Source organism: Pseudonaja textilis, chromosome 2, assembly GCF_049901715.1.
Source record: "Pseudonaja textilis isolate UNSWEBS1 chromosome 2, rPseTex1.2, whole genome shotgun sequence".
NCBI classification, from domain to species: Eukaryota; Metazoa; Chordata; class Lepidosauria; order Squamata; family Elapidae; genus Pseudonaja; species Pseudonaja textilis.
The window spans coordinates 109837998-109861760 of NC_141991.1; the positions used below are offsets into that span (position 1 = coordinate 109837998).

The window sequence follows — 23763 nt, forward strand, 5'->3', positions numbered from 1 at the left end:
GATCACTTACGTAACCGGGTCAAGCCGGCGACAGGTAAAGCCCTTAAAGGGACCGTAACCCCTGTTCTCTTCTCCTCCCCGACCGCCCTCTTCCCCACCCCTCCACCGGTGTCCGCTTGATTCGGCCCGGCGAGGGCTCGAAGCCTGGGTCAGCGAGCGTGACGAGAGCCAAGCGCCCGGCCCGGCTTCTTCCGCCGCCAGCGGGAGCGGAGCCGGCCCTTGCCGGTAAGTGAAATCCTCGCTCTGGCAGGGAGCGAGAGGGGTGGAATTCCCGTCGCGTTCTCACGGGGCGGGAGGGAGAGGAGGGGGTCAAGGTAGGTGTGTGTGTGTGTGTGTGTGTGTGTTTGTTTGTTGCCATGGTGAGGAATCGAGGCAACCGCTTTGGGAGGCCTGGTCCCCGGAGAGACCCCGCACGGCAGGTTGTCCCACAGAAAAAGCCCGGACGATCCCTAGGACTTTTTTTTTTGAGTATGTGGCCTTTAAATTGTCTCTGCTTGAAATTACAATTGACCTTAAAATGATTTTGAGGCCGCAATTCTATCTAAGTTTACTTAAGAATAAATTCTTACTCAGTGACTTTTTATTTTATCATCATCATCATCCAAGGATTACAGCGCCTAGCAACTTGTAAAAATGTCACCCTCCTCCTTTAGAATAACAGAGTTGGAAGGGACCTTGGAGGTCTTCTAGTCCAATCCCCTGCTGAGGCAGGAAACCCTATACCATTTCACACAAATAGTTGTCCAATTTCTTCTTAAAAACTTTCTGTGTTGGAGCATTCATAACTTCTGGAAGCAAGTTGTTCCAATGAGTAATTGTTCTAACTGTCAGGAAATTTCTTTTTAGTTCTAGGTTGCTTCTCTCCTTAGTTAGCTTCCATCTGTTGCTTCTTGTCAACAAGAAGTTCTTGGGGGGAGTAGTTGTTGGTTTCCGAAAAAAAGTACAAATATTGCTTGAAATATATGCTGTACTTTTTGTTTATTTACTGGAATGATATATTAATTGATCTCATACTGACATTTGGTGGGGAGCTCCAAAGATTTATTTACCAAGGCATCAGTGCACTTAAAAAACAAATCTGTAAAATTTCATTTGTTTGTCCTATTGAGGTTTCCTAAGCACAATTGATTTAATGCATCTGATTCTGGGCAGAATGAACTGCAATTCTACAATGTATTTCATAACATCTATAATATAAAGCAGGGATGATAGCCAATGTGGTTCTTGCCTTCTTGTTCTTGTATTCTTTGGCCTTATTTCAAAAGCAGTTTGCAAACACTTAATTCAGAGGGTTATGCAAGATTGATCTGGTTTTTCTGGAAATCTGCTGGATGGGAAAAAGAGAAAACATGTCAATAAGAGAGAAAAGGGAGAGCATCAGGAAGAAAAAATAGATGTAGGGAAAAGAGATAATATATTATCCATTGCTTAATTCAACAACACCCCGCTAATGGTATGTGATCTAACAGTATATCATTACAATGCATGTTTCTAGACAGAAAGTTTCTGTGAGTCTTTTTTCTTCTCTTGAATAAACCATCTAACTTCAATTATTAATTTGGTTTCACTTATTTCCCCCAAAATAAGCATCATCATCCAAAAATGCAATTAAGTTTATCTCCTTATTTTCAGGGAGGAAGTTTCTACTAAATGTACTGTAGACTGTATATATAGATTATATATGATAATTAAATATTGTAAACCCCTTTTTAAGTAGGCTTAAATCAATAGAACAAGTGACAGAAACTCACAGCATAATAATTATTTTTTGATTATATTTCCCTTTCTTTCAGCATGTTTCCGAAACATTATTTAAGGTCATTTTCATTAATGCACCTAAAGCTCTAAACTGCACTGTTTTTTGCATAATGTTCAGTTTTTCTTTTGTAATCGCAGAGTTTCAACAGTATCCCTCACACTAAAGTTCTAACCAAAACAAATGCAGATAATTGGAAAGATATGGGAACTGTTATTAGTCACAATAATACTGGAATAGAGAGATCAATTATGATTCTGTATAAAGTAGTTTCATATATTTTCATGTTAGTCCACAGTAACCATCTTCTTGATGATTTTAAGGCACTTTGATTCTTATCTCATGGTTACTTAAAACATTCAAGTTTCTTTTCTTTTTTTTGTCTCTCTTATAACAGGTCACAAATTCTGTGTTTTAGGATGACAAATCCAGGCCCAGGTATGCAAAGAAATCAACCCCTAATGATTGAATGCCACAAAGATGATACTATGTAGCTATAAAAGTCCCACAACTTCAATAATTTTTACACAATTGGGCTTCATTTCAAAGGCTTAATCATCACTGGGAAGTGATATCCCAGTTTTACAAGATGGCAAATGCCCTTAGGGGCTGAAGAATGAGCTTCTCTTGCATTAGGCTCAGTAAGATATGCTTCCTGCTCTCAGTTATCACTTGCACACTTCTCCTTTTGCTGATTCCTAAATTTCAATCCAGCTGGAGATTTAAGATCTATCCTCGGCCACATCCATCTCTTGTTTTTAATACTTTCAACAAGAATGATACCCCACTTCAGCAGGTGGAGTTCAATTCCCCCAATCTTTTGGATGCTGGGATTGACAATATAGTGCCCTTAACAAAAGAGAATCTACTAGAAAAATGGAATCATTATGTCACAGACACAGGTAAATTCCATCCGAAACCTAATGGAAAGATAAATGAAAGGCCACACAATGTGATATATACAGAATCTGCTGAGATCTCTGCTAAGAAAAAATTGGAATTGAAAGATGTTTTTATTGCTGTGAAAACCACAAGGAAATATCATAAAACAAGGCTAAACCTGCTGTTCCAAACATGGATATCCCAGGCCAAAGGTCAGGTAAGAACACTATTTAATGGTTATATTGTTTTTTTAGTGATATTTATTATTAACAGTTTATGTATAAAGGTGCATGTTAAAGCATTTTTCAAAGGTTTAAAAGAACATAGTGTTTTTTTACCACCAGAGTGTGAGAAACACATGATTTCTATAGAGATTCTCAGTCATCCACGTCATGGTTGTCCCAAAGATACTTTTTTTTCAGGAGATAACTTTTTTTTCCAAAGAAAAAGCAAGCAAGTCCAGTTTCCTCCTTAAAAAAGCGCCTTTGGGGAAATGATTGCATATTTTCTTTTTTTATGATAACACAGTAGTTGAAGTTAAATATCTCATCCAATTAACATAAAAAGATAATTTTACCTACTTATATTCCTCCTTTCCCCAATGACATTAGAGTTCTAGAAGCTCTCTATAACAGGGAATTCTTGGCATGAGTAAATAATACATTGCAGAAATCAAAGGCTATTCAAACTAGCCCCATCCCTTGTTCCTAATGAAGCAACTCTGCAGATTCCCCATGCATCAGATCACTTCTGCATCCATGCATGTTGATTCTGACATGTTTTTCTGCATGAAGGTAGATCATAATTGGCTATTTATGGTAGTTGTACCATTCAATTGAGAATATGCAAACCAAGAAAGCCCCATCTGCACACATGCAGGATACAGGCAGCACACGAAACTGTGCCCCCTCTGGTCCATGGAAAAGCCGCTCTCCATGGAACCTGTCCCTGGTGCCCAAAAGATTGGGGGCCACTGGCCTTTCAGATAATGTGCTTAACACTCTTGAAACCTATAATAAGGGGAAAAAAGATTCCTTTTTTTGCTTGTGGCTGTGAGAAACCAATATAACATTCTGACTGAAATTAACAATAACATTACTCTGAAATCTTCAGAAGATGAGTAATTCTTGATTTGTATCCTATAGACGTTTGTATTCACAGATGGGGAAGATCGTGAGCTGCATCTCAGAGCAGGTAAACTGTTATTCACTTTTCAGGTTTATATTTAAAATAAGATGCAAATCACTCTTACCAGTCACTGTCCTTTCAGAGAAAGGATTATATAGACCATATGCTTTGCAAAAAGATGATCCCTCGCTCAGACATTGTATTGAGGAGTGCAGGAATCAGTTCCTGTCCTGAGAGGCAAGGAATAGATGCTGTCCAGAGTTAGACTTACTGTTTATGATGTTACACTCAGTTATTTCCACTTCTAGGTACAAAAAGATTATTTTCTTTTTGAAATGCTTCCTTATTTGCTTCCGTTGAGAATTTTGCATTGATGCTTATATTTTTAAATTCCTTCAGACTGTTAATGTTCCAGAAGCTGTAATGATAAATAGTACTTGCAGCGCTTAATTTACTATACTGTAAGATATGTTGCAGCTTTATAGTTGTGGAACATGGAATTGTAAAAAAAAAACTATAGCACTATTAAATGATATAATAATTTTCTTACATTCCTGGTGAAAACTTCAGAAGCTTGCCCATTTGTTTTTTCCATTTCATATTCTTACAGCATGACATTATTTGATGCACAATCCAGATCCTTCACAGCTAGCACTAGATAATTGTTTATTTATTAATCATATTTATGTAGCTGCCAATCTCACCAAAGGTGACTCTGAGTGGCATAGAACAATAGATGTGATATAACACTCAGGACTGCTCTTCATTTATGAATATGATTATATTTGCTATCAGAAACTACATAGCTTGTTCCTTTGCAATCAATTTTATTTTTTAGGGGATCATATAATTAATACAAATTGCTCAGCTGTTCACACCCGCCAAGCTCTCTGCTGCAAGATGTCTGTGGAATATGATAAATTTCTAGAGTCTGGGCAAAAGTAAGTGGAAATCACTTGTTTCATAAATAGTTACAGTACTTTCATTTTTCTTTTGGCTTCCTCAATTAGTATCTGCTATTCTTGTGATCAGCAGATAAAATAGGAGAATGTTGTGTTTGATCTAATTTTATGTAGTTGAAAAGATTTTCTCCCTTTGTTCTCTCCCCATTCCCAGGCATTTTACTTATGTCATTTGCATTGTCAGCAATGCATAGATCTGAAAAATGAGATCTTCTTTAAAGAGAGCTCTGTTATATCTTTGTTATGACGTCCACTGCAATTTTCTTTTCTGCATTTTCTGCAGGTGGTTTTGTCATGTAGATGATGACAACTATGTGAATTTGAAGAGCCTCCTGAGTCTTTTATCTGCTTTTTCACATAGCCAAGATATATATATAGGAAGACCAAGTCTGGACCATCCAATTGAAGCAGCAGACCATCTCCGGAATGATGGATCTGTGAGCGGATTCTTTCACTGTTGGTTTTCATGAATTGAGAAAAAAGCAGATTCTTGTAATCTTGCACGTTTACGTTCATCTAGAATTCCTCGCCCTGCTTTGTTAGTTTTCTATCCCATCAGTGTGGGAGCAGGCAACACTTCCCTAAGAGGCATGGCTTGAAGTTGATTTTTGCAGATGTTTCAGACTATATTGCTCCCTTTGTTGTACTGAATTGACTGCTGATAGATTTTTTTTTTCCAGTAGCAGTGCTTCCCCTCTGGCTTAAATTTACTGCTCTCTCCCTCCATATAATATAACCTGTTGTGAATAATATAAAAAGGTTGCATCCTTCAGAAACAAGGTGTAGAATTGCCATCTATCCTTCCAGTTTACCAGTCCATAATTGGATTCTGTTTATGACCCAGGTGCTTAATAAGCTCAGAATAAGAAGCAGAAATGATAACCATATTTATGATCTTTCCATTGGAGTTGCCCTTAGTCAAAAGCACTTGATAGCAGTACTTTAGGCAGAAGTTCAAAAGGTGCTACCAGAGACTCCCCTTCTTAAAATTACTAGAACTAGCAAATTTCAGCTGGGTTTTTGGCATTATTTGGGATTAGGTAGGGTGGAAGATTTTTTGGAACAAAGTGGGTAGCTTAAGTTTTGAAAAAATTCCATCTTACCCACTTTGGATTGCAACACTCAATATGCCATTTAAAAGCTTATTACAGATTGTCCTCACTTATCAACCATGTCTTCAGTGACTGTTCAAATTACAACTGTACTGAAAAATAATTTTATACCCAATTTACAACCTTTGTAGTGTCCCTCAGTCATGTGATTGCCATTATAATCAGTACTCATCATGTGCCTGAGCGTGATTTTTCTCACCCTTCTTCAGTACAGAGGGATTGGAAAGAAACAGATTGCAGGAGAGTAACCTTTTTGCTCTTCTACACATAGAAAACAATGGAACTGTGGTAGCAGCCCAGGGATGAGAACTACAGACATGCTATACAAATAGCTTACAGTACTCTAAATCCCTTCTCCAATCTCTCCGCTCTGCAAAGCAGGAGGGAATGAGGTGACGGAGGAGAGCCTCTCTGCATTTCCTCCCCCCTCCCCAGACAGACATATTAAAGAGGGATTTTAAGAGAGCAAGCGGGTTGCTCTTCTGCACATTGAAAACAATGGAATTGCACTGGCAGTGGAAAAGATTCAGGCAAAGAAGAAATAGCCTACAAAAAATTACTTGCTTTTTTCTCCCCATTCCTATTTCTCCTCTCCCAGGGCAGAGATTCCAGCCCCAGACTGCCAATGTGATCACATTGCTTTTGATTTGTACAAAATAGAATGATTTGGAGGCAAACAAAAGCCCAAGGTGAGAAACTTAACTACTCTTGTCTCCAGACAGAAAGAAAAGTCATGATCATGTGATTTACCACTAGGAGCCACTTAGCAATGGAGCTGCCTGTCCAGTTTAGGGTTTGTGAGCACTGTATGTCTTGCAACCAAAATGAGTAAACTGATGGAAGAATAATATCCAGCAGAAACACCAGAATAATCACTAGAGGAGGGCAATTCAATCGTTTTGGTTTAGGTTAAATGCCATCTTCTCCATCCTTCACTGCCAGTCATAGCGCCTAATAAAATTGAAAGCTTTATTTACAAGATTGCCCTAGAAAAACACAGCCCACTTTGTTGGCATAGAAATTAACATATATTTTGCTGTTATTATAGGAAAAAAATCAGATGATGCTATCATGTCTGAGCAAGTCTAATAATCTTTTTTATTTGTATCCTACAGTAAAGAGCATAGTATGGAAATAATGATCCTTTTCTAGTAATTAGGCAATTATGCAACTTATAGACAACATATATTTGTAAATATCTAACACTACAGAACAAAAGAAATTAAAAGATCTAAGCCCTTTAATGTGAAATAAGAAATGTGCAGTTTTTAATATTTTAAACAAATTACAAAATTCAATTTTGAATGTATAGATACGGTTGTGTTTTCATCCCTGTACTTACAATTGGCTGTTTCTCTATAATTAATTGTTCTGATTCTTTTCTACAGCCATAGAAAATAGTATTACGATTACAATCGTATACATATCTGCTTCCATAAGTCTTCTTGAACCAATTTCATTGAAACTATATGAAGAATTGGTTATACACAAAGAAAGTCTGGTGTGTTTCTTCAAATTTAAATTTGGTTTAAGATTGGCTTCCTGAAGTTCGAACAATTTCTGAGGCTTTCTAATAGTCAGATTTGATGATGTCTAGTTGATCACAAAAAGAATGCTCAGCTGTTCTAACACATCTCTATTTATTTTGCTAGACCACTACAAAATTCTGGTTTGCCACAGGTGGTGCTGGATTTTGCATCAGCAGAGGCCTGGCCCTCAAGATGAGCCCATGGGCTAGGTAGGTGCAGTTGGAATGCTTGCTCCCACCTGTGGCCCAAATAGAAGAAAGGAGAGATTCATTCCTTGACTTTTGCTTTCTGTAGCCTTGGCAGCTTCATCAGCACTGCAGAGAGAATTCGCCTCCCTGATGATTGCACCGTTGGCTACATCATTGAGGGGCTCTTGGAAGTGAAACTGTTACACAGCCCTTTATTTCACTCTCATCTGGAAAACCTACAGCGGCTGCGTGGTAGAGCTGTACTCAGACAAGTAAGGACAACTCTCCTAAACTAAGCATCTTGCCTCCCCTACCTCCTGTTCCCTCCTTAAAAAGGTCTGTTTCATGGGAGTTTCTTCCTGAGACTATGCTGCAAGTTTGTCATCCGCGACAGTGCTGATGTAGTACAATCAAAATATAAAAGCCTTTTGTGAATTTCTCTCATGGCAATGGGAAGAACAAGGAGAAGAAATGATGGGCATTTTCTAAGTAAATGTAAACAATAAGAGTTACTTGCTCTTCAATTATTGTTGAGGCAAAGGCTAGGTTTTGAAGATGTGCATAAAACAATTGGGAAAAGTTAAATGTCAGTGTCAAATTTGTATACTTATTTGAATACTATTTGTGGAAAACAAGTGACAACGCAGTGATCCATGAAGGGAGAAAGAATAAATAGCATCTAGCAATATTTAAAAGAAAAATAACATAAACGCTATACTTCTGGGATTCCAGGGAACTTTTGTCAATTTTATGAATACCTTGTCCTTGTTTAGTGACTGCCTTGTTTATCAACTGTTCAAGTAACAGCAGCGATGAAACAATAACTTTACAACCAATCCTCACATTTATTACCTTCACAGATCTGTCCTGGAAAGGAAAGCTGAAATAAAATCATAAGCACCGTAGCAATTTCCCTTACTAGCCACTTAATAACAAATTGCCAGTACCAAATGTTCACTAAACAAGGATTACTTGTATTTTAAAAACTGATCCTGATTATGTTGGCCTTACTTTCACATCCAGTAATGTACACTCAAAGATAAAAAACAAATATTTGATTTCTTCCCTTAAATAAGATGGCTATTATAAGGAGATTAAAAAAAAAGGATTTCCCCCCTATAATAGTTTAATGATTGTTTAACCTGATAGCAGCAGTTGTGGGATTTTATTCATTTCCCCTTCCCCCAACTAAGATGTTTCAGTTGGTCCTTATCCTAGAGAGACTGTAATATATTTCCAACCCTTGATAAGTATATTAACTGTAGAATTCAGTTTTAGGACTTGAATGTGTTCCAATTTTTAATTAACTCTTTCTAAAAAGTGCAGTTTTGAATATGTGGGCAATGTGTGTTTTTTCTAGGTTACCTTGAGTTATGGTGGCCCTGAGAATAAACGCAACGTTGTCAGTGTGGGTGAAGTATTCAGTATACAACAAGATCCAACTCGGTGTGTACATTATGTCCTAAACCTCTATCCTACTTGTTAAGAAATTCAAACATGAAAACTGAAAATAGCTGGATAATATATTTGCGGGATTAGACTATAACTTCTTACCTTATTCTTTGCAGGTTCAAATCTGTTCACTGCCTCCTCTACCCTGAAACTCTGTGGTGCCCTACCGTAATAGTGAAATGACATCTCCCCTTTCCTGTGAATCTCTTACACAGCTTTCTTTAAATGAATAGCTAGAGCTACGTATCGGAGGAAGAAGAAAGACAAAGCAAATCCCAAATAAACCAGCCACACTCCAATATAATACTTGAGAACCTTGGTCTGGTGCACATTATAAATAATATCTGCAGTGTTTCTTTTGGAATCTTAAATATATCTTTGCTGAGCCATAATCTTTCCTACATTGTATTAATACAGTTTCAAAGTAAAGCTGCAGTCTGGCACTGTAGCAATATGGCTGATAAAAAGACATTTATAGAAATGTTTGGAACAAAGCATAGCTTTTGTGTTATTAGGACAAGTGTTCTTATTTGGGAAGGTAGTATAATCAAAGTATTTTTGTTAATTCTGCTTTGCCAACTGTACTCCTGTGGAACCACAGTAGAAATATTAGAAATTTCTCTGTTCTACGCAATACCAGAACCTCTTTCCTTCATGGCCTTTTAAAGTTTGCTTTCCTTCTTACCTTTTTAGAAGTTCTCCACTGTTACAATCAAGTCCCAAGTGATTGGTCTTCAATATTTTCTAACCACGAATTGTTTCAAGATATTGAAATAGATATTTCTGTTGGCTGGGCCATCATCTGAATCTTAAAATATTATATTGCATCTAGACTTCCTGATGTGATACACCCAACCAACATCCAGTAGAATGGATCTTTGAGAACATGAGTTTTAGCAAATGTATTTGTAAAAGGATGAATCATGAGGTTTTTTGAGGGTTTTCCACAAGTTCATGATAGACTTGGTCACTTAATAAAAGTTATTTCTGAGTCACCACTATTGTACAGAATCCTTCTTGTAAATATATCAGCATTCATCAAAAAGCTTTTATGACCCAATCTAGATTGCACTGGATTGTCTGATATGCCCTATCTGACATGCTATAAGCTCCAGACCAGTTCTGATTGTGAGCACCACCTGATGAAAAATGTAACAATACTGACAACTCATTTTGGAGATAATGATAGCTGCATGTATTATTGTTTCTGCTGGGCATTCCTGATACAGCTGATGGACATTTTATTTTGACATCCAAAATTGAAATCAAGTATTTGCCATCAAGTCAAGGCACAGAAAAATGCAAAAGTTGAAACCAAGATTGTTAAAGTTAAAAATAACTTAAAGTGTAGATGGAAGCTTGATTGTAATGCACATCCATCTGCTGCAAAGAATTGAGTTGGTCAGGATACAGCTTTGAGTAGTGACAAGTTGTTTTTATGCTGCTTTTTTCTTTAGAGGCGACCTTCACGATACTTTCCTCATGTTTTCCTTATTCGATTTTTCTTTCATCCTTATTATGTCTTAGTAAAAAAATGACACATGAAATTAGGTACAGCAGTTCTTAATGCCCCTCCTCCAAGGAATACATTGGGGATTCAATATCACTGAAGCCCACGGCCACTATCGGGCTGTCAGCTGTTCAAAACTGGCCGCCTCCAGAGCAGAACATTTAGTAGACTTAATTGTGGAAAATTGATCAATGTTCTTACTGAATTACTTTCTGTTACTCTGTATTTAACTCCAAATGGAGTTAGCGATACATTCATCAGCACTTATATATTTATCAGCCTGCAATGGGCCGGTATCATAATACAAGAAGCCTTGCATGGCCCCGATTTTGTGACAGAGACCCACACCACCAATACGTGAAATTCTTCGATTCCTCCACCGTCCACGGGAGAAAAAAAACATGGCGACACAAGGAAGCGGGAACCTCCCCTTCAGACAAAGGAGCTGCTGGCCGGATGCGATTTTACACCCGGTGCACCGAAGGACGCCAGAAGCCGGGCTCGGGGGCTCCCAATATTTATTTTTATTTATTTTATTTGGTTTGTCAATTGCTTACAAGATAATAGGTATAAGTAAAAACATAGTTATGAATACGTGGATACATATAAGAAAAATAAATAAATAGACCCGGCTCTTTTTTTCTTCTTTAAAGAGAAACTGACGGAGCATGGAAAAGAAGCCTGGATTTTTTTTCCCTTCCCTTTTCTTCTCCCGTCCTAGGGCGGGACTGTAAACAGGACACCCAGGAGCTGTTTAGGAGAGGGGCGAAAGCAGCAGCGGCGGCAGAGGGAGGGTTTCCTTCCTCCTTTGTGGAAGCCCCTTCGGGCGCCGCCCCTTCCCTTCCAGCGCCGATTGGAAGCTCAGCCACCGCGGAGGATGGAGTGCTTCTCTGGCCGCCGCGCTTTGGTGACGGGTGCAGGCAAAGGTAGAGTCCCCAGGGCCGCGCCGCCGGAGCAATGCTGGCGCTTCGGGGACGACCCCCCCCCCCGCCGCCGTGTTAACCCCGTGCAACAACGTTGTGCTCCCCTTCGCAGGGATCGGCAGGGCTGTGGCGGTACGGCTAAGCCAGGCGGGGGCTCAGGTGGTGGCGGTGAGCCGGACCCAGACAGATCTCGAGAGCCTGCAAAAAGAGGTAGAGGCAGCGTGGCTCCTGCCTGCTCAGCCTGTGGCCAGTTGTGGATCTTCTTTGGCTTCTGCGTGGCCCGACCCTCGCTTTTCCTCTGGCCGAAGGGAAATCGTCTCTTCCTGGAGCGTCAGGCCTGGGGACCGGGGGTTGCCTTCTAGCTCAGAGGAAGGATGGCTTTGCTTCTGGGAAACAGTGATATGAGACAGCTTTTCCACTGGGGTCTCTACATATTGGACTAGATCAGTTCTCAAAGGTTTCAGCTTGGGTTTCTCTTTAGTTTTTAAAAGTGGTTGAGGACCCCAAAAGTTTTGATTTGTGTGGGTTATAACATTGTGCAGTATGTTATAAATTAAAACTGAGAAATGTTATTTATAGAATACTCCGACATCCCCCTGAAAGAGTAAACAATACTTTGAGAATCACTGGTTTAGATAAATCTTGAATTTCATTCTATAGGGCCCTTATTACCTCAAGCTTGTTCATTTCTGTGAGTGGAGCTACACTCCAATTGCATCCTATTTTTGTTAGCCCACCCTCAAAAAGAAAAGTCCTTATATATCACAGATGCATGTTCCTATACATGTCTGAAAAGTCCCTATAGGTGCCAGATCTCAACTAATTGAGGTAGATCTGCAATAGAATGGTCAGATCATGAGATACTGTAACTCCTAAGCAGATACATTTCACCACTCATGTGTGCCAAGTGCATGGCTTGTGATTTTTAACCATTGCAAAAGCAGACCTTCCACCCTTGTCTTCTCACTACATATTTATCATGCCTCAGGGTAACCAATTAATCAGAGTATCCAGTGCCAATAGCTGTTGAAGGAATAATTCTTCCAGTTAAAATTAGAGTAGATTATTGACTGGTCCTAGCCATTTTTATAAACTTCCTTCCCTTTGCCCTTTACCCAAACATTTGAAATACTTTTAAGACAAAATCTGCAGCAGTCCTACCAAGGTCACAGAAAAGCTTCAGGGATCTCCCCATTTTTTACCAGCTGCTCTAGCCTTTAGGCTGTACTGAAAGACAGAAGAGCAAATTAACTTCCACCCTGTTTTCTGGACATTTGTCTGGCATAGAAAGGGAATAAAATGGCTTGACCTAATCTGGAAATGCCTGGGTTTTATAGATTAAAATCTTGTGCCTGGCTTGCTAGAGAGTGTCATTCAAAAGCTACCACTATCAGAAGGCCCATTTTATGTCCCCAGAACAGCACTGATTTAAAAATAAGCTATTTCTTGCATTTCTCATCATTTTCTCACAGAATTGCCATGAAAAGGGAAATTGTACTCACCTGCCATTCTTCACATAGTGTAAAACATGTTTCAAGGGCATGCTTTTTTTATTATAGGTGATTATTGCAGGATATAGAAGAGTCTAATTAGAATTACAGATGTCCAAATTATTCTTTTTGAGTATCAAAACCAAAATTGGAATATTGCATGAAAATATCCTTGCAGTTCAAGCTTCATGAAGGAACTACATTTTTGGACCTTTGTTTGAAATCAGTATTCTGTCCTGGTAAAGTTTATTTTGTATTCTTTGTTAAGAAAAGTCACTTGAGACTAGCAGTCCTAACTCCCCTGGTTTGTAATCGGCTTCAATCCCCTATCTTCCTTAATGTTACTTCTGTCCTCAGTGCCCAGGCATCCAGACATTGTGTGTTGACCTTGCAGACTGGGAAGCTACAGAGGCTGCACTAAGCACAGTGGAAGATATTGATTTGTTAGTGAATAATGCTGCTGTAGCAGTTTTGCAGCCATTGCTACAGGTTACTAAGGAAGCCTTTGACAGGTAATCACGGTGAGGGGGCGGCAAGCAAACAAAGAAATAATCCAGGCCAAAGAAAAGACGTAAAAAATAGAAAATTTAAATAAAATAGGACCCACAATTAATACCAGATAATTAAAGGGAAATGTGAGAATTTGGTTTTAGAAACCACTGCTGTAGGTTCTGATTTTCAACCTTATGCCTTTTCCATTCTACTTTGAGGGGTAAATATAATAAAATGTTCTTCTAGAATAAAAACTGAGCTTCAGATGTTAATTTGCTTTAGTTTGCAGAACAATTGTTTTTCTTGTCCTTGATTTTAAAAAAGTGCAGACTTGTTTTAGCAACCTGATAATTCCTTTGTTTTCTGAAACTGGTGATGGGATGGGGAAGACTACTTGGGCTTTAGTATGCAATCCCTGCACTTTGGGCTTCTAGCAATTTTCCATTTTGTTGCATTGGCTTTTCTTGATGTATTTAATCTGACTTTCCTTTTATATACCTGTAGATCGTTCAGTGTCAATCTTCGGGCTGTGCTACAGATCTCCCAGGTGAGAAATTTGCATGATGTTGGAAAGACCATGTAGGATTGTAGAAACAGTTAGTCAAAAACTTCCATTAACAATTGGAAGATTATTATTGTCTTAAGGAAGGTGGATTTGTGGTTCCATCCTATATGCATTTGTTCAGAAATAAATCTCCACCTCACTGCTTTGACAACTCTCTTTATATTTAACATTGATGCCCTGGATAGCATTAAATTGCAAATGAAAAATGTCTGATAAATTCTGTGTTGTCATAGATTTTTGCCCAGAAGCTGATTGCCAGGAGAGCACCAGGAGTTATTGTCAATGTTTCAAGCCAGGTTTCCCAACGGGCTATGTTAAATCACACTGTCTATAGTGAGTATCACTGCAGGAAAGTAACGCAAAAGCAAGGAGAAGAGGAAGAAAGGGGAGCTTTTAATACACTTATTTTGTTCTGTTTGCCTAAAGGTGCAACCAAGAGCGCCTTAGATATGCTGACAAAGTCAATGGCTCTGGAATTAGGCCCCCATAAGGTAAGCACCTCTGCCTGAAGAGCAAGATAAGATGAAACAATGGAGAAACAATAACAAAAATAAAAGATTTTGTCCTTAGGTGACTGTGTAGAGCTTAATGTAAATCAAACCTGCAAAAAAATGAACACCTATTTTGAAGGAAGAGGGTTCAGGAAGACCCAGTGATACATTTCACCAAGAGAGCCAGCTGATTAAAATGTTGTAACCTCAAAAAGCAGGGATGAATGTGTGATCCTTCAAATGTTGCTGAATTCCAACTCCCATTTGACCTTAGCCAACATGGCCAGTGATGAGGAATGATAATTCTAGATTACCAATATTAATGAGCATTCTAGACCATCAACATTTCTAGACCGTGCCTCCTTTAAAGACAGAGTATGTATCTGCTGGGTGCTTAGTCTAACCATGCATTCATTCTGTATTGCCTTTCTTCACTTTTCAAGATTCGGGTAAATTGTGTGAACCCCACAGTTGTCATGACCAACATGGGACGCCTAAATTGGAGTGATCCCCAGAAATCTGGACCTATGCTTAGCCGCATTCCATTGGGAAAATTTGCAGGTAATCTAGAACACGGACATCCTGTGTCAGAGGACAAGAGAAGGTCTCTGGAGATCTAGAAACATCACAGAGGCAAAGTGGTTAGCAATAGCTGAGAAACATGCACCAGTGCTGTGGCTGCTTTAAAGAACCTATTCATTTGGAACGTATAAGCTTCTGATCAAGGCCTATAGTTTCCCAATTGATAGTGAAGCTGAAATAGATTGCATTTCTGGAGAAGAGCTCTCCCCATTCCTTACATAGCAAGTCCTAAGCCATTTTAGATAAAGTTAAATGAAGTGTTTTTCTTAGAAAAGGGTGGTTTTTGTCTTTTCCTATCAGAGATTTAATTTATCTCTGACCATATCACCTGATTTCTCTGTTATCAGTATCATACCAATTACAGACAATTCAACAACAAAAATATTGCATCTATTCATGTGAAAAGGAATTTATGAATTTAATTGCTAGAAAAAGCTATCAGGGTTAGGTATTGCCGACTGGATAAGGGTAGGTACTATCATTTGGTTTCAGGAATGGGAAATTCCTTCCTGTCTGTGAAAGTCTTCTACATGATTGCCTTTGCAATTGCTTTCACCAACATTCCTGCATCTATCTTTACAGAACTGGATGATGTGGTAAATGGCATCCTGTTCTTGTTGAGTGACCAAAGCAACATGACCACTGGTGCCACACTGCCCATTGATGGAGGATTCCTCTCCACCTAGAATAGCAATACTTCGTTGGGTAAATTCCTTTGGGGTGAATAGCCCAATTCTCCGTGATTTATCCAGTTTAGTCTTTTTCAAAACACCGAAGGATCATAAAAGGGAACAATTTGATATACAAATAAATCAATAAAGTAGTAGAAAGAATTTATCTTCTTTAATGCAATTAACAGGAAGAGGCATGATGAAATGTTCTTCCTTCAGCTGATGACTCTAAAACACTACTTACTTATGGATAAATGTTTATTGTATAAAATAAAGTGTTCAGCTCATCACTACACGATGATTAAAAACTGGACCCGTCTCTAAATCCCTCAAAGCTCTCTCTAACCCAACCCCCAGTCCATCACTCCTGTCAAAAGGAAGGAGTCGCTTGACATCTTCCACAAATCTTATGGAAAGGTTCCTCCCAGGTGGCCCTCTTCTGCAGAGGCTGGACAAGGTAAAGAGACCTACCTCTTCCCCATCTTTAGGGGAATCTGATGATTAGTCAAACCACTCAGGAGCAGCAAACAGGCTAATGGCCTGAAAGGCAGTGGTAGCTTTGAATAGCACAAGAGTGGTCCTGACTATTGGCTTAGATAGTGTCCCACTTCATAAAGCACAAATGGCTTGTTGTTCAACCTGTGTCTCATTTGTCTTTCCTGCCGCACCTGGGGTTCACGATATATTCCCACCACAATGCTCTAGCACCAAGAGAAGTAGTAAGAAAGGGGCTGTTCCTTTCATTCATGAATTATGTCCTAGCAGAGAGCCATGGAGAATGCATTTGTTGCATGGCTCCACCCTGGGGGTGGGATAGCACCGAGCTCCTCTTTTTCCCATGCGGCCCTTTTACATCAAAACGTTAAATTAAAGAGACATTTAAAAAACACTGACTTCACACATGATGAGGGACCCCGCCATCCCCTTGTGGGAACACCCGACAAACTCTTCCTCCTCGGACTCCAGAAGAATCATCCATAACACGTGGAACTCAGGAATGCTCTAGAACACAGTGCATTTCTTGCCGGGTTTCTTCACAGGTGGAGGACAGAGCACAGCACGGATGGCTTCATCAAAGACAGTCTTGAGGCCTCTCTGGGTAAGGGCAGAGCATTCTAGGTACTTCACTGAACCTGTAGGGAAAGGGCATAAATGAATTAGGAACTAGGCTTCTTTCTTTCTGCAGACATCATCAGATTATTAAGCTTTATTATTTCACTTTTAAAAAGGCATGACAAGGAAAACGACAGGGATCCCTTAAACCAGGGCTCTTCAAACTTGACAGCTTTAAGACCTGTGGACTTCAACTCCCAGAATTCCTCCTCCAGTCATGTTAGCTCAAGCATTCTGGGAGTTGAAGTCCACAAGTCTTAAACTTGCCAAGTTTGAAGGCCCTTGCCTTAAACATTCTACTCTCTCTCTAGACCATAGTGCTCCAGCTGTGCTAGAGGTGGTCTGGCGGTTTTCTGGAAATACCTCTTCCAGAATAGAAAATGGTTTGTGGTTTATTCCCTAAAAACTGCCAGATCACCTCTAGAATTGCTTAATCAGTGTGGCCAGAAATCAAACAGAGATGAATTTGGAATTTCTCAGGATGTCTTATCTCTGGAAACAGACTGTTCTGAACATCACTTCACGATTCCAATGCTTCTTGTTTTCCTCACCTTTTTCTCCTTCCATCTCACTTACTGAACGATTGAATCTCGAAAGCTTGCACCAGTTTTCATAATGGATCTCCTGTCCCCTCTCCCCTTTTCTTTTGATCAATATACCCACTATTCATTTTTAAAAGAAAAGATGCTACTTAATCTAACAGAAAGGAAAATGAAGGATAACACCTTTCCCTGTTTGGGGAAAGAGTGATAAGAGATTCTTCACAAGTTGGATCAACTGAACTATAATTGTGTTTCTAATGCAACAGAATGGAAATCCAGCTACCATTTTTTCAGCCAACATGCCAACAATATTTAACAGGAAGGAGCTCCATAAGGTGCAAAAAAAGGGGCTGCGTGGCTCCGTCCTGCTCTGGTTTCTGTTCCTAAGACTCACCAATCTCCCTGGCCATGGCCAGACCTTGGGGATAGGTAATGGGAGCCAATTTCTTATCGCGTAGCCGCTCTATGGTGTCCTTGTCATCTCTCAGATCCAGTTTGGTGCCCACCAAAATGATTGGTGTGTTAGGACAATGATGTCGAACTTCTGGGTACCACTACAAGTAAGACAGAGCTGTCAATTCATTTGATAACTAAAATAAGAAATGGATGGAGCGGCAGATAATGGTTTCAGGATAAAATAATCATTTCTTGCATTTTAGCTGACCAAAGCCTGGTCATCCTTAGAAAGAGGGGGAGGATGGATTGTGTTCCATATCAAATTCCTTTGGGTTACACCTCTATTGGAAGTATTCTTTGTTGCCATCAACTAAGAGTAAAATATCATTTATTAATCAATAGCAAGAATGTCGCTCTTTACAAAATAATTTTCAGTGTGAAAGAATATTACCTTCGCTCGGACATTTTCAAAGGATGCAGGGCTCACCAGTGAGAAGCAGATGAGAAAAACATCCTATAAGGATATGAGCAACAGTGTTCATATGAAATAATCAAGGTTGCAAACTTTTTCTTTCATGCCATGTCAAATCTTTGTTTTCCACCAACCCAACATCATTCCACAAAAATTGAAATCCCAGGTTTTATAAAACGTGATACGACTGGTCATCTTGACATTTAATTAGCTGGAACTGATATTGCTTGGGTCTGGTTCTTATGAAATATGGAATGGGTTTATTGTAGAGTTTGCACAAACAGGCCCTATTGAGAAAGGAAGGAACCCAGTTAAACTACACTCCAGCACTTAACAGAATAACAGTTGGAAGGGACCTTGGAAGTCTTCTAGTCCAACCCCCTGCTCAGTAGGAAACCCTATACCATTTCAGACAAATGGTTGTCTAATCTCTTCTTAAAAACTTCCAGTGTTAGATTACCCACAACTTCTGAAGGCAAGTCATTCCACTGATGAATTGTTCTGACTGTCAGGAAATTTCTCCTTAGTTGTAGATGGGTTCTCTCCTTGATTGGTTTCCACCCATTGCTTCTTGTCCTGCCTTCAGGGGCTTTGGAGAATAGCAGGACCCCCTTTTCCTTGTAGCAGCCCCTTACTTACCGTTTGGGGATAGGAAAGTGGTCGCAGTCGGTCATAGTCTTCTTGTCCTGCTGTGTCCCAAAGGCCCAGATTTACGGGCTTTCCATCTACCATGACATTGGCAGAATAGTTATCAAATCTAGGGCAAAGGGTCTTGTCAGCAGTGGTTTAGTCAGATGAGTACATTCTCAAGATAACTCAAATTCTCTTTTCTCAACTAGGAAAAGTCACTATATTCTACTTTAATAAAAGTATATTTTTATTACTTTTGCTTACTAAATTCCCAGCACAATTTCTATGTACAAACAACAAGCAGTTAAGATTGAGCTCTAGTGGAAAACATGGTTTTCACTTCTGTATTATGTAAGCCGCTTACAAGATGGTGCTTTTTGAATGCCTTTTGTACTTTTGTTCTTTTTGATTTTTATAGTAAGCTAGTACTACATGGGGCTTAAAAAATAATTTCTTCGGAGACAATAATTGATCATTAACAGCAGTCCCGTTGTGGAACAAATAGAAAACCAGATCCAGTGAGCAGAAAACTTAATGTTGGACTGAAGAGGACCTCTGATAAATTTTACAAACAACTTGGCCGCAGGATTAGATAGTGCTGTGTAAATATACTGACACATTAAATTCTCTGTGAAAAGACAACTTTCAAATGACTGCAGAAAAAGTTTCTTAAGAGTGACAATGAGCTCAAACTTAACTTGTATATTACACCAACAAGTTATGCAATAATATTATGTGGAGATGCATATGCCTTGAAAAGACCCTTTTCTCTCTGTCTTCTAGCAATAAAGGCAGCTAAAGCAAGAAAATAAACTGGATCTTATAAATGTTTATTTTGTAAAACTGTTTGAGGGCAATCCTGGGAATTGCTTTAACCAGCATGCATTCTGTCACATCATAATATTTCCACACCATACATGCTTATACACAAAATAATATAAATCCTCAAACATCTCATCTGCAGTGATTACCCAAGGGCACTTTACGTATATGTGAACCTGTACTATGGAATTGTGGCTGATCTTGACTTCTTGGTGAAAGTACATGCTTAGTCCCACACAAAACTCTTAATGCATGATTGAGTGTACTATTTATCTGTATAGAACTTGGTCACACTTGAAGGGCCCATGCTTGAAGGGCCTCCCATAGTGAGCTCAAATCACTATGCTTTTGCATTTATCTTTTCTCCTCGAACCCAAGCTTTCTCCCACAGTACTTACACAGTGGGGATGTATTCTCCAGGGAAGGCATTTGTCGTGTAACTGATCAAGAGACAGGTCTTTCCCACAGCCCTGAAAAAAAATGAAAGGCAAAATATTAAGCACAATAAATATAGTAAGATAATAAATCTTAGAGTTTAGAGGAGAAACAGATACCCTCTATAGCACTAAACCTCAGGTTACTAACCCAAGTTTCTTTGCATCCCATATATGGAAATCACATCTAAATATCATTATCACATTGTCATCAGATAGTCTGAATGTGGTATACTTTACTACTGATTCCTTCCATATATATGTATATGTATATATATATATATATACATACATACATACATACATACATACATACATACATACACTCTCTCTCTCTCTCTCTCTTTTGGTAATGGATGATAAAGTATATTTTGCAGAGATTCTTTCCAACATACTCATAAAACCTACTATTTAAATTACCAGGGCACAGTTAGATTAAAAATTAGAGGAATAAAATGTAATAGATTCAAATTCTGAATTATTAACCCAAGAGTATCTTAATATTCACCTTATGCTGCAGACTAACTAGTAACCTTATCTCAAGAACTCTTCTTACTATGTCCTGGAAGAGCCGATAATTAAACTGGTAGAAATCCATACTTTTGGCCCAAAGATTATGTCAGCCACATGCTGGCAAGTAAAGAGTGCTTTTTGGCAGGAAAACAGTGCTGGAACACCATACTTAGAATGAGAATGTCTCTAAAATAGCTATTCAGAAGATGGCAAACATATTACTCCCTGCTATTTATCTTTCAATGCTCCCTGTTCCCCCAGCAATTAATGCTGTTTCTAGACTGTCTTGAGATTAGCACCAGCATTTTAGCAAACCAAAATGTAAAAGAGAGGGTGTCAATGCTTAATTTTGCTCTCACTTCTGCTTTTGAGCCAGGAATATGTTTTTGAGATTAAGGATCTGAATTATAATTTAGAGAACTTCCCCTTGTGTGGCCAATTATAGAGCGTCTGAGTATTGAAAATAATGTTCATATATTCTCCCATATTACATGCCAATGCAATGCAGTGATTTGGGCAGTAATTTGGCCCAGGGATGACTCTAGTTCAAGACCACCTGGCCCAGCCACAAAAATTCCCATGGTGACTTTGGGCCAGGTAGTCTGTCTTGGCCCAGCTTATCCTATGGGGTAGTTATAGTGATAGTAAATGAGAGGAGGGGGCTCTGTGTATACTCCTGAACTTTTGAATGACACAACTTAGGTAATTTCATATCAGAGCAGTGTGCCTGAACTAGAGGGTAGTGAGAACAGGTACCTGTCACACATTAGAGGGGTAGATAGATAAGATGTTGAACTCAGATGCAAACTGAGCAGTAGTTCACAGCTTTATCACTTACTGCACCTTAACAGCAAAAATCTAAACCGGTTACGTCTTTTCTTCTTCAAAATAAGCCTATGGAATAGAATTCCACCACACAGAGACAAAGGAGTCAGGCTTATCTGTGACTGCTTGGCTTTCATTTAATGTATTGTGATCCAGGCATTATGATTTGTAGGTCATAATCAATGGTTTATCAAATAAACCATAATTAAGCATCATCCAACCACCAACAGAACAATCCAACGATAAACCACGATTAAGCAGATCATTGCTTAGCATGAATCATGGCAGTGACTATCCCAAAGCTTAATCAGCAAGGATCTAAAGCTCAAAACTCAGCAGCACATGGCAATTCCCCCCTCCCTCCAAACACATGTTGCAAACTTATGCTGTACAGCTAGAGTCCAAAATCTGTTCAAATTATTCTGGAACCACAGGTGGAAACTTCCACAAGTCCCTCCCCTGCCCTAGCAGGAAAGCACAATAAATTTAAGATGTGATTTGCTGCCCTTTCCCACTGCTGCAAAATAGCTGCTTCATTCTGCCTCGTAGAAGGATGGTCTCCAGGCACAGGAATCCAGAATGCTTCAAGTCCAACATTCCAGCAGCTCTACAGACTAAGCTGCTGTATTTTGTAGATATTGCACAGGGACACTTCACAAAATTACCCCCAACCTTCCCTTTAAAAAAAAAAAAGCTTTTTAATGCTTCAAGATGCCCCTGCCATCCTCTGGATGTAGTGATCTAGTTTAAAACTCTCTTCTCTACTAATTAGACACATCAGTCTAGTAAACCCCTTTCACCCATCCTTTCCCTTGTAGTACATTCGACCCTCCCACCCTTAGGGGAATCAGATAAGAGAGCCAGAACTTGGAATCACTTGGTTTGGGCACTGGATGGAGTTCTGCTAGTCCTGGTCCTAGTTATTTGGACATCGGCTCTCTTTTTCCCCATCATTCTGGAAGCAAAGTGGACAGGGTGCACCATGAATCATCATTCCACTCCAAGAGGCACCTACAGTGGCAGAGGTCTTTGGGGACAAGGGTTCAAGTGCTTCTTGGCCAGGAAACAGAGTGAAGGGCGAGGGATCAAAGCAGCTGCTGCTTGAGAAAGCAGCCTTATCAAACCGCATGGCGAGGCTAAGGGGGGACCCAGCAAAACAGGTTTATTTTTTTTGGGGGGGGGGAGCACCTCCCTTGAGACTGCAGCAGAGAGAAGGTGGAGGGGGCTGAAGAGCTGAGCAACAGAAGAATGGAGAACGAGAATGGAGTCCGTCGCTAGCAAGGCAAAGACTTCGGAAAGGGGTGGCTTCTGCGACAATAGGTGGAGAAGGGCGCCCAGGCAGGAGCTGGATGGGCGTGTGTGCCCAGCGCTTCCAGCTCAAGCTCGCCTCCCCGCTTGCTCCCGGCCTCGTGCTCCCGCTCGACCCGAAGGGAAGGATGAATGCCACCTTCCTCCTCCTCCTCCTGCCCCGCACCGCCCCCTCCTCGGGGAAAGAGGCGGCAGCATCCCCGCTTCCTCGCCCAGCCCCACCCTTTACCTTCTCTCGCTCAGCGGGCAGGCAAAGCACATGGGCCGAGCGCCAAAGCGTTGCCCTCACCCCTTCCACCCCACCCCCACCTCCAGCCCTCCCGCCCCGTGCCCGCCGGCACTCACCCGTCTCCCACGACCACACACTTGATGGCCTGCATCTGCCCTGAGAGTGCGGTGGGCTGGGAGGGAGGGAGGGAGGCGGCGGTGGCGGCGGCGGCACCGGGCTCAGCGCTTCTCCTTTCCTTGGCGATGGATGCCGCCCCGCAGCCGCAGTGAACGAGCAAGAGACCGTAGCCGGGCGGGGCCGGGGAAGGAGGAGGAGGGACGGAGGCAGAGCGGGAGTCCAGGGGCCCCTCCCTGCGACCCCTCGCTCTCCAGAGCAGCCGCGCGAGAGGAGGCGGGCGGGGAGAGAGAGAGAGAGAGCAACGCTCCCACCCGCCCCCCGCCCCCACCGGGATCCCGGCGTCTCTCTCCGCTTCTTAAGCAGCCGAGTTTGGGAAGGGCCCCCCCGCCCGGCGGTATCTTAGCAACTGGCGCGCGTGCTGGCCCTCCGCCGGGGCCTAGCGCTGGGAAGGGGATGGCTGCTCGTTGCCCTGGGTCGGCGGGCCAGCGCCGTTTTCCCGGGGCGAGGCGACATTAGTGAGAGCGGGCTTGCAAAGAATGCAACAAGAGACGCTTTTTCAATCCAGTCCTGGGTTATTTCACGAATGCGTTCGGCGCTTCGAATAGTCCCTTTTGTTGGCGGCGCGGGGA

At 40.6% G+C, this 23763-nt stretch overlaps 3 protein-coding genes across 3 annotated transcripts; 2 read left to right on the forward strand and 1 right to left on the reverse strand.

The window, feature by feature from the left end:
• The first annotated feature begins 21 nt into the window (after nucleotides 1–21).
• RFNG (RFNG O-fucosylpeptide 3-beta-N-acetylglucosaminyltransferase) lies at nucleotides 22–10004 on the forward strand. The gene is made up of 9 exons (XM_026701876.2): nucleotides 22–225; nucleotides 2154–2855; nucleotides 3784–3832; nucleotides 4605–4707; nucleotides 5012–5165; nucleotides 7493–7578; nucleotides 7664–7829; nucleotides 8918–9003; nucleotides 9126–10004. The coding sequence occupies exons 2-9, from the start codon at nucleotides 2373–2375 to the stop codon at nucleotides 9190–9192; spliced, it is 1194 nt and encodes a 397-aa protein (XP_026557661.1). The 5' UTR covers nucleotides 22–225; nucleotides 2154–2372; the 3' UTR covers nucleotides 9193–10004.
• Nucleotides 10005–11367: 1363 nt separating this feature from the next.
• On the forward strand, nucleotides 11368–16042 carry DCXR (dicarbonyl and L-xylulose reductase). The gene is made up of 8 exons (XM_026701877.2): nucleotides 11368–11445; nucleotides 11555–11652; nucleotides 13290–13444; nucleotides 13929–13971; nucleotides 14223–14322; nucleotides 14416–14480; nucleotides 14924–15041; nucleotides 15645–16042. The coding sequence occupies exons 1-8, from the start codon at nucleotides 11397–11399 to the stop codon at nucleotides 15746–15748; spliced, it is 732 nt and encodes a 243-aa protein (XP_026557662.1). The 5' UTR covers nucleotides 11368–11396; the 3' UTR covers nucleotides 15749–16042.
• Nucleotides 15887–23509, reverse strand: RAC3 (Rac family small GTPase 3). The gene is made up of 6 exons (XM_026701879.2): nucleotides 23134–23509; nucleotides 20107–20178; nucleotides 18896–19013; nucleotides 18236–18298; nucleotides 17783–17942; nucleotides 15887–16866 (listed from the first exon to the last, which is right to left on the reverse strand). Exons 1-6 carry the CDS (start codon nucleotides 23166–23168, stop codon nucleotides 16736–16738), a joined length of 579 nt encoding a protein of 192 aa, XP_026557664.1. The 5' UTR covers nucleotides 23169–23509; the 3' UTR covers nucleotides 15887–16735.
• Nucleotides 23510–23763: the final 254 nt, after the last annotated feature.